Below are 15,197 nucleotides of genomic sequence, written 5' to 3'. Positions count from 1 at the left end.
TCGCTTTAAGTTGAGAACTCCGAGTTCAGAGCAAACGTTTCATCGTTAATATCCATCCAACCTCATGGTTTCATTATGGGGGAAATGGAAAGAACAGGCCTTACAACAGTTTCCTGGCAGAGAGTCACGTCGAAAAGTCCGTCGATGCTCAAGTTGTTGATGGCACGAGAGTGGGGTAGTTAGCATTCTACCCTGGACAGCGACAAATTGTTGCGCATGCGCACCCTATTGAATGTGCTTCAATACTGTATGTGAGTTCAAGAGAGGGACTCGAGAAAGCTTTTGATATGGTCGTGGACATGGATGGGGAAAAGCGGAAAAGAAGTCCCTGCTCACGGGAAGAGCCGGTGACCTCAAAGAAGACCGTGAAAGATGGGAAAAAGAAGTGTGCCGATATCCCGGAGAGAGTGACTCTAAAGAAAGAAATAGGACTTCTAAGCGCGTGCACTATCATCATAGGTAAGATAGGAATACTTGTGTTGCATTTGAGAATAAATTATGGGGTTGATGGTTCATCGCTGAAAGCGCAGTTGTAGTAACTTAACTTGGGTAGCCTACTCTTGTTCTTCAGAATAAGTATAGGCTAATACCGTTTTGAGCCCCAAGTTCATTTTTAAGGTTTATAGTCATTTATTATACTATTAAAGTTTATGTTCAATGTCAACCTTTCTAGAAAAATAGGCCTACCTGTTCCAGGCAGACAGATGGGGGAACTGGCATTTTGCAAAGAGAATGAGATAGGCTATCATGTCTACCTTAATGCTTACGTGGCCAAAATATATTAAGTCAAGGACCACATTGATTGTCAAGCAGAACAGAATTGTTTACTGGAGCAGAAGAAAGGGCAGTGAGAGCTTTAAGAAATCGCACACAAATCTCACTGAGTGGTTGAAGGTTCTAATGGATATGGAAGCATCACTGCTGTCACTAACCCTTTCACAACGGAGGCCTATAGTGGAAATGAAGTTTGGCCAGCATACAACATTTGTTGACAGCCAAGCTGTGAGGAATCGTATCCGTTAGTAGACATATTGAATAAATCCGGGTGAAATGATCCCAGTTACGGACTTCTGTATACTCTGAGGCCCAATGGCCTTTGTGTGAGAAATGAACACATACTGTGACGAGACAAACAGGACGATACTCCGACAAGAAAGTATATTATACTCGCACCCTCCTTTGTTGTCTAGGCTACAAACCGCGTAGCCTAAAAGAGACGAACTACTGAATTAAATCCTCCCGGTGCTGCGCCTCAGTTTGACAGTCCAGAGTAAATCATTTATGTCCAGTTATGTAATCAAGGTCTGTGCCACTTGGCTGCCTCTTGCTGAGCCGCTCTCAGTGATGGACCCTGAATACGCTGGGATACAAGGCTAGCGCAAGGACGCGCTCATTAGAACCCTGATCAGGGTTGAGACAAGTGTGATTGAAGGGTATTAGGTTTGAGGCTCTTCCTCAATAATAATTTTTTTATTTTTGAGATACTCCGGATTTAATTTAACACAGTTTCCTGTTCTACTGGTGTCCTTGGTGAAGGAATGGAGTATGTTTTGACATTAGAATTGGTGTAACTATGCAAAATAAAACACGATACCATGATACCTACTATCCTGTCACAAATGTTTCATCGTTTTTAAATCGTGTTTACTTGTAACAGTTACAGTTACACATATTAAAAGTAGAATAGCAGCACTGTTTTTTAATTTCTTTCAGTAATTTGTGGCAAACTAAAATTTAAGCCGTAGTGTTATCCCTTTTTCCCAGGGAACATTATCGGGTCTGGAATATTCATCTCTCCCAAGGGAGTCCTAGAGCACTCGGGTTCCGTGGGCCTGGCTCTGATCGTGTGGGTGCTGGGAGGGGGAATAGCGGCGCTGGGCTCCCTCTGCTACGCAGAGCTGGGAGTCACCATCCCCAAGTCTGGAGGGGACTACTCCTACGTCACTGAGATTTTCGGAGGCCTGATTGGGTGAGTGCCACACCTCCTCAACAGACTGTACCGACTGGGAGGTCACCTCAACAGACTGTACTGACTGGGAGGTCACGTCAACAGACGGGCACACATCATACTGCATTGATTAATGTTATACACATGTAAAAAAAAAAAAGCTTTTGTAAGCCTGGCTAGCAGATTTAAAAAAATTATTTATAAATGTTGTGAATCAGGATCTTCTTTCTAATCTTCCCTAGTTTCCTCCTGCTGTGGAGTGCTGTCCTCATCATGTACCCCACCACTCTGGCCGTCATCGCCCTGACCTTCTCCAACTACATTCTGCAGCCTGTATTCCCCAGCTGTGCCCCCCCATACGTGGCCACACGGATGCTGTCGACCACCTGTCTACGTGAGTGGGCTCTGGATGGATGTGGTGAAGAGAAACTCCGAACCCTAACCCAGATGTAGACAATGTTGCGTTTCTGTTTGCCAGCAAATATACGGTTTTAATTGAGGGTTAGGCCTGCGAGACAGTTTGAGTGCTTGAGAAGGTTCGCCCGCTACCACTTGAAACATTTCTCTTACGTAAGAGTTGCCGACTAGCTTTGTAGAACTACAAGTTCAAGACAGCTGTTGTAAAAAATGCATGTTGTGTCAGATGGAAAAGAGAGAAGGGTAACATGAGCAGACAGGAAGTGGTCGAGGCAAAACATCACAGATCTATAATGAATGTCATCACTTGGAGATGATCGCAGAAGAGAAATTATATCATCATTAAGGCCACCAAAAGTAGTACTCACAACATCCTAAACAAGTGGCAGAATAAACACTTTCAGCAGCATGATGAAGCCACAGTTGATTGAATTATTCTTTCGGGTGAGTTCTGCTTAGACAGGGCTGTTATGAGATCCTTAAGTGTCCTTGCTGAATCACATGACACCATGCCCTTAAAGTACCTGCACCAAACACTGCTGAGGGAGGACATCCGACAAAAGCCTCATTGTGTTCTCAACGAGCATGCAGTCGTGAACAAGTCAACGAAAGGGTGGCCCCTTGAGTGCAAACCCCTGGCTTTCGAGAACGTGATCCCTGGCTTTCGGGGACTGTTATTCGCACTTGTTTTCAGGGCTAGATGCCAACCATCTGGGTGAAAAACGTGAGCTCTCTCTCCCGGCCTCTTCAGGGACCTGCCTGCCTGTCCTCCTCCTTGTTTTTGTTCTCTTCCATCGGAAGCGGTTTGTTTTGGAGGGAGTGACAGCGCTCCTTTGTGTGTGAGAACCAGGCCACCATGAGAGTGAGAAGGGAGCCGGTGACAGTGATGGACGAGGTGAAACGATCGTGCCAAACCCCCTTTTGCTCCACCATTTCCCACATTCTTGTTTGACATGCCAACTTACGCCCCGGGCCCAGGCAGGACCGGGAGCCTGGTGCCCGCTGCCCAGCCATGTGTCCGAGCTGACTGACTGAGAACAGGCTCGATTCACGATGACTGGCATGAAGGATTCAGAATGCAACTTGCGTTTCTTAACCCTTGAGTTATCTTCGGGTCATTCTGACCCATCAGTCATTGTGACCCACCGTCGTATTGCGACAAATTTACCTCCTACAAAAACAAAGTGAAGCATTTTCTTTTAACTGTCGGGCTGTCTCAGACCCCCCACATTGCAATGGTTAAAAGAAAATTATTTTTATTTGTTTTTGTATTGGGTAAAATTGGGTAAACACAACGATGGTTCGTTATGAACCTTTGGGTCATGTGACCCGAAGGCAGCACAAGGGTTAAAACGTAGAAACGCCCGGCTTAAATTCACATTGAGAACTATAAAGCTTGTTCGGTTTTTCATACACCTGAAACACGTCCCATCCTCTCCTGCTTAGCTCTCTCCTCTCTGTGGATGTCTGACTGGGTGTGCTCTCTGTGGATGTCTGACTGGGTGTGCTCTCTGTGGATGTCTGACTGGGTGTGCTCTCTGTGGATGTCTGACTGGGTGTGCTCTCTGTGGATGTCTGACTGGGTGTGCTCTCTGTGGATGTCTGACTGGGTGTGCTCTCTGTGGATGTCTGACTGGGTGTGCTCTCTGTGGATGTCTGACTGGGTGTGCTCTCTGTGGATGTCTGACTGGGTGTGCTCTCTGTGGATGTCTGACTGGGTGTGCTCTCTGTGGATGTCTGACTGGGTGTGCTCTCTGTGGATGTCTGACTGGGTGTGCTCTCTGTGGATGTCTGACTGGGTGTGCTCTCTGTGGATGTCTGACTGGGTGTGCTCTCTGTGGATGTCTGACTGGGTGTGCTCTCTGTGGATGTCTGACTGGGTGTGCTCTCTGTGGATGTCTGACTGGGTGTGCTCTCTGTGGATGTCTGACTGGGTGTGCTCTCTGTGGATGTCTGACTGGGTGTGCTCTGTGTGGATGTCTGACTGGGTGTGCTCTGTGTGGATGTCTGACTGGGTGTGCTTCCGTCTCCTCTGCAGTGTTCCTGACGTGGGTAAACTGCTCCAGTGTGCGCCTGGCCACCAGGATTCAGGATGTCTTCACTGTGGGGAAGTTGATGGCCCTGGGGCTCATCATAGTGGTGGGTCTGGTCCAGATCTTCAAGGGTAAGATTCCTACCCGACCTACCCGTGCTCTGGACAGTTCTTACACCAGTAGAGAACAACACTGATGTTCTTTGAAACAGAAGTTGCCATAGCACAGAACTGAATATGTCTGTGCTTCGGTTTTACATTGTACTTAATTGATCTTACATTTTTTGTTATTCTATGAGGCACTGGTGTTGGCATATGGCATTTACTCCTTTATAAACTTTACATTTAATACTCAATTGTTTTTATTCTTATGTTGTAACTTCTGAGAAGTCTCTGGCACAATAATTTCCTTTGGGATTAATAAAGTTCTGTCTTATCTTACTGGTAAAAAATACTACAATAATAAAACAAAATAAGAATAAATGTACACTAAAATATTGATAGTGAATTATGTGTGCGTCACCCTTCTAGTGAACTTGTACCCCTGTAGGTAATTTTGAGGGACTGACACCTCAGGTTGCGTTTGAGTTTGAAAAGACGCCCTCGGTTGGGCAGATCGCCCTGGCCTTCCTGCAGGCCTCGTTTGCATTCAGTGGATGGAACTTCCTGAACTATGTGACAGAAGAAGTGGTTGAACCAAGACGGTGAGCTTCTGGTTTTGCATGAATAATTTATCTGGATGTGTCCATTTAATCCCGTATTACATTGTCCAATTTGACTGTGAATGCATGGCAAATGTATGGTGTGGTTACTGCAAAATATGATGTTTATATGATTGAAGTAATCAGTTGACTTTTGTCAGCATGACTTTTTCTGTGTTCATTTGTAACCGGGGTTGTTGTGGACCTCATCAGGAATCTACCTCGTGCCATATACATCTCCATGCCATTGGTTACCTGTGTGTACACCCTCACCAACATCGCCTACTTCTCCTCCATGTCACCTGAGGAGCTGCTCTCCTCCAACGCTGTGGCCGTGGTGAGTAACCGCAGCTTCACAACACGGCCGAGCACAGCGTTCTGTAACCGCAGCTTCACAACACGGCCGAGCACAACGTTCTGTAACCGCAGCTTCACAACACGGCCGAGCACAGCGTTCTGTAACCGCAGCTTCACAACACGGCCGAGCACAGCGTTCTGTAACCGCAGCTTCACAACACGGCCGAGCACAGCGTTCTGTAACCGCAGCTTCACAACATGGCCGAGCACAGCGTTCTGTAACCGCAGCTTCACAACATGGCCGAGCACAGCGTTCTGTAACCGCAGCTTCACAACACGGCCGAGCACAGCGTTCTGTAACCGCAGCTTCACAACACGGCCGAGCACAGCGTTCTGTAACCGCAGCTTCACAACACGGCCGAGCACAGCGTTCTGTAACCGCAGCTTCACAACACGGCCGAGCACAGCGTTCTGTAACCGCAGCTTCACAACACGGCCGAGCACAGCGTTCTGTAACCGCAGCTTCACAACACGGCCAAGCACAGCGTTCTGTAACCGCAGCTTCACAACACAGCCGAGCACAGCGTTCTGTAACCGCAGCTTCACAACACGGCCGAGCACAGCGTTCTGTAACCGCAGCTTCACAACACGGCCGAGCACAGCGTTCTGTAACCGCAGCTTCACAACACGGCCGAGCACAGCGTTCTGTAACCGCAGCTTCACAACACGGCCGAGCACAGCGTTCTGTAACCGCAGCTTCACAACACGGCCGAGCACAGCGTTCTGTAACCGCAGCTTCACAACACGGCCGAGCACAGCGTTCTGGAATGGTGACATTCGTGATACAGTCATACTTCTGAGGGGTCGCCCTGTTGTTAGTAATCGTTCACTGTAGCAATTCATCTGTTCAGACACGGTGTCATCATGCATACAAACAAGGCTTTATTCATGTGCCACCAACGTGTTGTGGTTTAATGATTGTGTTTCACGTTTGCCGTGTTCAGATAATTGTTAACGTAACTTTGGGTTTGCAGACGTTTGGGGAGAAGCTCCTGGGAATGTTCTCAGTCATTATGCCCATCTCTGTAGCTCTTTCTACCTTTGGTGGCATCAATGGATACCTCTTCACATCCTCAAGGTAATCTGCCCTCATAAGATCAAAGGCAATACTACATGTAGGGCTATTTTTGTATCTCCATTCAACCTCCCTTGACAGGTTTGATCAGCATTGAGATATTGAATAATTTTGGTGAGACATTGAACATGTACATTGTTCCAAGAGGAGTCATGTGTTTTTATTTGGCCGTTGCAGATTGTGTTTCTCTGGGGCGAGAGAGGGGCACCTACCCAGCTTGCTGGCCATGATCCACTTCAAAAACTGCACCCCCATTCCTGCACTCCTAGTCTGTGTAAGCACAATCATGTCGTCATTTTAAAAGCACTTTACGCCAAATATAACAATTATTGGTCTGACTACAGTGAATTAGTTAACTTCAGTAACTGGTGCTATTCAGTGTGCCACATGGCACAGACACATCCCAAAAGCCTTTGCAGCAGATTTAATATGTTTCTTCTCTTTATCTTTCTTTTAGTGCACGGCCACCATAGTGATCCTGTGCATTGGGGAGACACACAACCTGATCAACTATGTGTCTTTTATCAACTACCTCTCCTATGGAGTCACGATCGCTGGCCTGCTCTACTACAGATGGAAGAAGCCTAAACTATACAGACCCATCAAGGTATGCAATAGGGGTGGGGAAAAATCGAATCACATTTGAATCGCGATTCAGTCTTCTAGTGATTCACATCGATTCAAAAATTTAAAAAATCGTTATTTAAAAATCTATAATTGTAATGTTATTATTTTGATACAAAAATAATGAATCGATTTTTAATGGATTTGTGACCCTAGGAATCGAGAGGTACCAAAAGATTCCCACCCCTAGTGAGCAATGCAGGATTGCTTCCGGGCCTTGATCAGCCATCATTTACACCTGATTTAGAGGATAAAGATACGTTTGTATGGCCTGCAGATCTGGAGTAGAACTGGAAACAATCTGTGGTCGTCTTTGAGAAGGGAATTTTGTCTCCATCTTACACACTGCGTGATAGCGACAGCTGGAATACCCAATGAAACGTTAACTGTCCCCATGTCTGACCCCCCATGTCTGACCCCCCATGTCTGACCCCCCATGTCTGACCCCCCATGTCTGACCCCCCATGTCTGACCCCCCATGTCTGACCCCCCATGTCTGACCCCCCATGTCTGACCCCCCAGGTGAACCTGCTGGTCCCTGTCTGTTACCTGCTCTTCTGGGCCTTGCTGTTGGGCTTCAGCCTGTACTCTGAGCCGCTGGTCTGTGGGGTGGGTTTGGTCATCATGCTCACCGGGGTGCCGGTCTACTTCCTCGGGGTCCACTGGAAAGACAAGCCAAAGTGTATCTATGATTTGATTGGTGAGTATTCTAGCATCATCCTTAAAAAGACTGCACGTTTGAACCTTGTTGGTTTACATTGCTATAGAATAACTCTACACAACATCCAATGGGCGTTAAATCCACTTTGTTCTTGCTCAAGTACTGTCATTCAGGTACACTTCCGGTTGTGCGATGCAAACCCAACACAGGTTCTTTATTTCCCTGCAGAGTCAGCGACTCACCTTGGGCAGAGACTGTGTTTCGTGGTTTTCCCTCAGATTGATCCTATCGATATCAGCCCATCCCCAGAATGGACTGACAAATCTTCAGTCAAGAGCAGTATGTCTGGGAATTCTTAAGCTCTTTCAGTTTTTTGTTGATTATTTTCCGTCACTGTATGATTACAGACTTGTTCCTGTTACTGGAACTTCTTGTCTGATCTTCAATCATCTGAAACTCATATCCATTTTCTTACAACTGAGTGGAATGCCTGAGTTTTTATGCATGGGCCACTGGCACTTTTTTTTCTTCTCTTTTATACTAAGTCATCAAGTACAAAAAGCTAATGCCAACAGTATCACCTTCTGAAATGGACATCATCCCAACGAACTATCTAAGGCCCTTTGCTGTAAACTTTTCAATGTTGAAATGGAAGTATCTCGGTTTGAATAGACCTGATGTTGACTGTTTTATCTTGCCTTAAAGGAGAACATTCCTTACGACTAGATTGCCTGTATTAGCTGTATGCTTTTAGGAAGAACCTGCTTTGTTTGTTTCCTGTGAGAATTTGAAAAGCAACATGGTCTTCCATTTTCTGCTTCCTGTCGATGTTTGTTTGCAACAGGACATCCTCTGATATTCTAAATAATGAGGATTAGAGCCAGGAGGGGTTGAAGACTAAATGAAGTCTTTGACGTGAGCTCCTCATCAGAGTTCATCTTATTAACCAGCAGCCTGATAACACAAAGCTGTGTTTTCATCTTGTCATACTGTTAAGTTATTCTGTAAAGAGAAGCACAATCACATCTCCAATTTCTAACATTGATACAAGGAACATAATATACTTAAAATAATTGCTGCACCCTAATGATGCTTGTTTTCCAAACTAAGATTCAAATATCAAGTTTGATTACTCACACTGTATTTTCTACCACAGTTAAACAGAGCACATAACGCCAATAATCGAATGAATACTATAAACATTGTTTTCGCCATCGTAGAGGTTCCAAAAATCATGGTCAAGCTGTTTTCTACATAGTTTTAAGGTATTGCAAATAATGAATGAAGAGCAATTATTAACATGATTAATATTAGTCATGCCCAGCCAACGGGGGAAAAAATCTTGTTTTTTTTTCATCTTCACATGACCACACCCATGACTGTTAAACCTACAGAAATATTTGTTAAAATACTTTGTTTGTATGTTTCTATTACTAATAAGCATAATGATAACGTGTGTGTTTCTGGATGTACAGAAGATGTGTAACACAACTGAAAAGATCATTCAAGGGACTTGTAGTTGTGTAGCTTCTCAACCCATGACAAGTTCTCAGTCCAACAGCTGCCATATCATTAAGCCTGTCAGGAAAACACAGTGCTAAAGCATTAACTACACTGAACATCTAGTATTTTCTTTTCTTCGTCTTGAAATAAAGAGCTTTTACTCTTTACGTTATTTGTAAAGCATCTGGTGTTTACAAAGGGACTTGGGATGTTAACTGAAATGTCTTTAGAGCACGTTTTGTAAATGAGAAAGTAACTAATAATAGTACAATAAATTAAGTTTATACCCAGATAACGCTGTCCTTTCATCAACTTTTAACAACAGTCTTCAGGTAACTTTGGTTAGCAGGTTCTCTTACGCCTGGCACACACTGGCTGGCTTTTTCTTTTTACAGTCATTGGTCCCAGGCGTTACTGCACAAACTTCACCGCAAAACTGATCGGCGCGAGAGACGTCAGATGACGTAGTGTCTTAAACAGGAAGTGCAGTATACGCGTGTCTGTTTCTCGAACAGCAAATGGAGACATATTTGTTTACCGATACCGGTAAGATATATATATTTAAATATATGCATAAATAAACTGATTATGTCGTGTGTGTTGGCCTCATTAAGTAATTTACAAATACATCCATGGCTTGTAGCCTACCTAGTTGTATCGAATCAAGCTAGCTTTGTATTTGGTGCACAAATGGGCACAAGTTACAACTTCTGATATGTTACCTAATAGTTTTTTTTTTACAAGTTATCTCAATTTGTGTGTTGCATGTCTTCTCTCCGTCGCTTTAGTCACATAACGATAACATAATGACCTCGAACGCAGTTGGAAGGCTGAGTTTCCGCAACATAGCAGCACTCGCGCCGATGGTACGTGTGGGTACCCTGCCCATGAGACTGCTGGCTCTGGACTTGGGTGCAGACATTGTGTACAGTGAGGTAAGCAACACAGATGTGATTGAAATAACTGCGTGCAAAAACACAAGTTTCTAACTTAACCCGAGTCTTTCCCCAAAAAATATCAGAATGATTTAGTACCCTGTTTTGCAGGAGCTGATCGATATAAAAATGGCACAATGTGAAAGGGTGGTGAATGGTAAGGGTCTTTATTACATCACTGTCACTGCAACGACGTATTTTTGTCTTGTGTACTAACGTTTTGTGTGTACCTGACAGAGGTGTTGGAGACGGTGGATTTTGTTGCCCCAGATGAGAAAATCATGTTCAGGACCTGCCGGAAAGAAACAGACAGAGTTGTATTTCAAATGGTAAATATGTCCCATAAGCTTTTTTTTTTTGCTTAGAGGTGCCAATTTTGCACCAAAGACGTAATATAAATAAAGTCTGATTTTATTTGTTACTATGACATGTGTTTTGATGTAACCGAATGATGTAGGTCTAATAATTACACATGTATCATGTATCCAGGGAACCGCTAACCCAGAAAGAGCGCTGAGAGTAGCACAGCTTGTGTAAGTCCTCACTTATGTAGCTCTATTCTTCTCAAGTAAAGATAAAAATATATACATATTTTTTACTAAACCCATTGAATTGACACAACCGTACACCTGAGACATTCTGCTCCAATGCCCTCCTCTTTTCTAAACTACGCCTGTTTCTCTCTCATACGTAGAGAGAATGATGTGGCCGCAATCGATGTGAACATGGGCTGTCCAAAGGAATACTCCACCAAGGTGAGCCTGGACTCGTTCTAGAACCCGTCCTGGTGAAGTACCGCTCGGTGCCTGCTCCTCTCACCTTGCTTTGACTTTGAAGGCAAACTATTATTATTGGGTATTTTCATGCTTTATCAGTGTAATGTGACAGGAAGGCAGGGAGAGGGGGGGGGGACACACACACGACATGCAGCGAAGCCCTGGGCTGGATTCAAACCCCCGGCCATGGCGGTAATGCCTGAGTCTACATGGTTACACTCCCTCCTTAGTCTACATGGTACATTCCCTCCCCTGTTGTGACCTGAATATGTTTCTCCTGCAGGGTGGGATGGGAGCAGCTCTCCTCTCTGATCCTGACAAAATTGAGGCAGTAAGGTTCTCCTCCTCCTTAAGTTATCAAATACAGTATGTGGGTTGATATCTCATTGCTGGATGACAGGAGTAGGTAAATGTATTGTTCAAGTTCAAATCTAGTTATTCTGTTTCTGTAGATTCTTACTACACTCGTCAAAGGAGTTTCTAAACCAGTGACGTGCAAAATCAGAATCTTACCCACAGTGAGTTTAATGTACTTCTTCTGTAATGTTAGTAGTCTCACTTCAACCTGATGTTTGTACATGTTTTCATTCAATTCATTGATTGATGTTTTAGCTGGAGGACACCGTAAACCTGGCCAGGAGGATAGAGAAGACTGGTGTGGCTGCCATTGCTGTGCACGGCAGGTAAGGCTATCAGGTTGTTTATTATTAATAATTTTTTGTATTTGAATACAGATTATAATAATATACCGTGTTCTTACTTTGTCGCCAATTCAGGTTAAAGGAGGAGAGGCCGAGTCACCCTGTTCACTGCGACTACATCCAGGCCGTGGCTGAGGCCCTGAACATCCCTGTCATTGCCAAGCAAGTCTCCCTCTTTCCCACATTTATCATTAACACCCTAATGTGTTTTATCCCTTTGACGGTTTCCCTTTGATCAGAATTCTCCACGATGCATTCCACAACCCTAAACGTTCCCGTCGTGCGATAAGTGTTGTTAGTTTCTGTGGTTGACATTGTGCAGCGGAGGGTCCCTGGATCTGGTTAAGACCTACGATGACATAGAGCCGTTCCGCAGCGCGGCCGGATCCTCGTCCGTGATGCTGGCTCGGGCCGCCATGTGGAACCCCTCCGTGTTCCGCCGTCAGGGGATGCTGGCTGTGGAACAGGTCATCGAAGATTACATCAAATATGTGAGTATCACCTCTGCCTCCAGACACGACAACCACAATTCAATAGAGCCTTGCTATGTGTCGGAAAGTAACTGACACAAGCCTGGCTTTTTGGGTAAACTCGCTTTATGGAACAGGCCCCTGGAGAACGGGAGACACTGACTCCTCTCTGTTTGTAGGCCGTACGCTATGACAACCATTCCTCTCTGTTTGTAGGCCGTACGCTATGACAACCATGCCTCTCTGTTTGTAGGCCGTACGCTATGACAACCATGCCTCTCTGTTTGTAGGCCGTACGCTATGACAACCATGCATCTCTGTTTGTAGGCCGTACGCTATGACAACCATGCCTCTCTGTTTGTAGGCCGTACGCTATGACAACCATGCCTCTCTGTTTGTAGGCCGTACGCTATGACAACCATGCCTTTAACACCAAGTACTGCATCTGTCAGATGCTCAGGGACAGGGTGGAGTCTCCGGCGGGGAAGCGACTCCACTCCGCCCAGACCAACGCAGAGATCAGGTACGCATCACCCTCCCAATGAGTTCACACTGGAGAACATGCTCCATCACTGAGGATTCTGGGACATGGAGTTCTGTCTCACACAAAATATTTGTGAGAAAAAAATTGTTTTTGTAATGGCTGGAATGTATACACCCCATGTTTTATTTGACAGATGTGAGGTATGTGCATGCACAAACATCATGATGTGTTTTCCAGTGAGATCTTTGGGCTTAAGGAATTCTATGAGAAGACTCAGGCAGAACTACAGGTCAGGAAAGAGGCCGTTAAGACTAACCTCAACCCCCCTGAGCTCTCAGTTACAGTCGGGGACGTCACCATGATGCCGGTCAAATTTGAAAGGTTTGCCCCCCTGACCCAGTTGTAATTGTTTCAACGAATGCGTCTTCTTGACCTCTTGGCTGAAGATAGTTGTACGTCTTTCCTGACGTGTGTGTGTGTGTGTGTGGTGTGTGTAATGTGTGTGTGTGTGTGTGGTGTGTGTCAGGAGGGAGTACCCGGCAGAAGTCAGCCCTAAGATGTATCTTCTGGAATGGAGCCGTCAGCAGAAACTGGAGCAGCCACGATATGACACAGTAAGAGAAGGAAGGAAGACCGGGAGGAGGGAGATGGGGGTGAGGGGTGGAGGAGGGGGTACAAGGGGTGAAGGAGGGGGTACAAGGGGTGGAGGAGGGGGTACAAGGAGTGGAGGAGGGGGTACAAGGGGTGGAGGAGGGGGTACAGGGGGTGGAGGAGGGGGTACAAGGGGTGAAGGATGGGGTACAAGGGGTGGAGGAGGGGGTACAAGGGGTGGAGGAGGGGGTACAAGGGGTGGAGGAGGGGGTACAAGGGGTGAAGGAGGGGGTACAAGGGGTGGAGGAGGGGGTACAAGGGGTGGAGGAGGGGGTGAGTGACGGGTGAGGGTGGCGAGGCATCATCTGGTGGGGGGGTCATGATATTAAAACAGGTTTTCTCATTGCTGTTGTGCTGTTCTGTGCCAGTATAACAAACATGTATGTTGTTATGAGAACGGCTTTACTGATGTTTCCATCAGGCACAGCGCACTCAAGACCGGGCCTTCCAGTCCACTGTCACCATGGCAGCAAGAAGATACAGGTCCACGTTGTGGTAAGTCTGGCACACGTTTCAGGGAATACTTTAGTGTGATCTGGAGAACGGTGCATCCCGGAGCATATCCTGAAGTGCTGACCGTATTAGATGGTTCCATTGGCTTAGTGCAGCTCAACATGACGACAAATGTGTTTATACGTTTATTTCTTGCGCACGACCGCCCATCCAAACAACTTCACCCTCTATGCTGCACATCCTTGTGTTCTGAAGAATACTTCTGCCAAATTTCAACTTCATGCGCTGCTTAGTTCTCTAGATAATTGACCCACAGACACAGATTTCCTGCCAGATAAGTACAATTCAGTGGAAGAGCAGTCAACTGCATATCAAGAGGTTCGCCCCCTTAGATAAACCGCCTGCTAAATGAACACTTATTATTACATTATAAAAAATGGTTGGGTGAGTGCAAAGCTACACACTCTGTCACCCCCCCCCCCCCCCGTCTCAGGGAGAAGTCGAAGAAGTATGCGGAGCAGGCGGCAGCGGTAGTGTGTCTGCGAGTGCTGGGCCTGCCGGAGGGCCGTGTGGGCGAGGAGAACCAGGGCCTGGTGGGCAAGAGGAAGAGGGAGAGGATGAGGAGCCCCCCCGACCAGGACACTGCTGAGGAGCAGGGGGGCCGGAAGAGACACCTGTCTCTTCACCTCCAACCGCAGGTGTCTAAAGGAAGTGCTGCCGTGGTTACTAACGGTGTACGCCTCCAGACCGATGGGCCGTGATGGCCGCGCTGCAGCGTGTTAACACCGGGCGGGTTGGGAGCGATCAGAAGCCCACAGAAACATGGTGTGCTCCATCTCTGTGGAACGCTGGCTGGTGCTGGTGTCGGTTGTTGGATGAGATTGATAGAGGTCTTTTCTGTCAGAGGGATTCTGTTCTCTACTCTAACTTGTCACCAAAACTGCTGGATATGAGTTTTTCAGCTGTATTTTTGTTTACAGGCAATGAGGGTGGGCAGATATGTTTTATTCCAACTTTACACATTTGATTATTTGGGTTTAAGTGACGGATTTGAAAGTCTAGTATAAGACTTTTGAAATCGTATACTGTTTAAACAAAGTGACATTTCGTTTTGTGTACTATATTTTCTGTTATTGCCATTATTTCTGAGTATGATATTTTCAACCAGAAGAGGGCAGTGAAGGGGAGATGTGTATATACACAAATGTTTAATTTATAACTTTTTAATTATTAATTTGTCTTAAATGAGGCCTTACAAAATAAAGAAAACTTATGTTTTCATTCCAAACCTGTACAATTTCCCAATTGCTTGGAAACACATATCATTGTAAGTTGCAAAGTAAAATAAGATACTTGTGGGTTTTATTCATTTCGAATAAATTAAGTTATGCAAACTAGAAATGTGTTAC

General features: G+C 45.6%; 2 protein-coding genes across 2 annotated transcripts; both read left to right on the top strand.

Moving 5' to 3' along the window:
• The first annotated feature begins 299 nt into the window (after positions 1 to 299).
• slc7a10b (solute carrier family 7 member 10b) lies at positions 300 to 9,394 on the top strand. Its single transcript, XM_067235146.1, has 11 exons — positions 300 to 459; positions 1,765 to 1,969; positions 2,191 to 2,342; positions 4,404 to 4,529; positions 4,948 to 5,101; positions 5,312 to 5,435; positions 6,430 to 6,533; positions 6,708 to 6,804; positions 6,988 to 7,137; positions 7,677 to 7,854; positions 8,044 to 9,394. The coding sequence occupies exons 1-11, from the start codon at positions 300 to 302 to the stop codon at positions 8,172 to 8,174; spliced, it is 1,581 nt and encodes a 526-aa protein (XP_067091247.1). The 3' UTR covers positions 8,175 to 9,394.
• A 413-nt stretch (positions 9,395 to 9,807) lies between these two features.
• Positions 9,808 to 15,179, top strand: dus2 (dihydrouridine synthase 2). Its single transcript, XM_067234624.1, has 16 exons — positions 9,808 to 9,864; positions 10,107 to 10,253; positions 10,365 to 10,410; positions 10,491 to 10,582; positions 10,743 to 10,786; positions 10,948 to 11,008; positions 11,313 to 11,360; positions 11,482 to 11,547; positions 11,642 to 11,712; positions 11,806 to 11,892; positions 12,053 to 12,221; positions 12,602 to 12,723; positions 12,922 to 13,065; positions 13,211 to 13,298; positions 13,757 to 13,830; positions 14,282 to 15,179. The coding sequence occupies exons 2-16, from the start codon at positions 10,125 to 10,127 to the stop codon at positions 14,547 to 14,549; spliced, it is 1,509 nt and encodes a 502-aa protein (XP_067090725.1). The 5' UTR covers positions 9,808 to 9,864; positions 10,107 to 10,124; the 3' UTR covers positions 14,550 to 15,179.
• Positions 15,180 to 15,197: the final 18 nt, after the last annotated feature.

Source organism: Osmerus mordax, chromosome 4, assembly GCF_038355195.1.
Source record: "Osmerus mordax isolate fOsmMor3 chromosome 4, fOsmMor3.pri, whole genome shotgun sequence".
In the NCBI taxonomy this organism is placed as follows: Eukaryota; Metazoa; Chordata; class Actinopteri; order Osmeriformes; family Osmeridae; genus Osmerus; species Osmerus mordax.
Note: the sequence above shows the minus strand (reverse complement) of the source record. Positions and strands in the feature narration are given on the sequence as shown.

Excerpts from the sequence above, each read along its gene's own strand:
- slc7a10b (XM_067235146.1), top strand. The coding sequence starts at position 300 with ATGGATGGGGAAAAGCGGAAAAGAAGTCCCTGCTCACGGGAAGAGCCG. Across the intron at positions 1,970-2,190 it reads ATTTTCGGAGGCCTGATTGG|TTTCCTCCTGCTGTGGAGTG; the intron begins GTGAGTGCCACA and ends AATCTTCCCTAG. Across the intron at positions 7,855-8,043 it reads GTGTATCTATGATTTGATTG|AGTCAGCGACTCACCTTGGG; the intron begins GTGAGTATTCTA and ends ATTTCCCTGCAG.
- dus2 (XM_067234624.1), top strand. The coding sequence starts at position 10,125 with ATGACCTCGAACGCAGTTGGAAGGCTGAGTTTCCGCAACATAGCAGCA. Across the intron at positions 12,724-12,921 it reads CAGACCAACGCAGAGATCAG|TGAGATCTTTGGGCTTAAGG; the intron begins GTACGCATCACC and ends TGTGTTTTCCAG. Across the intron at positions 13,066-13,210 it reads ATGCCGGTCAAATTTGAAAG|GAGGGAGTACCCGGCAGAAG; the intron begins GTTTGCCCCCCT and ends GGTGTGTGTCAG.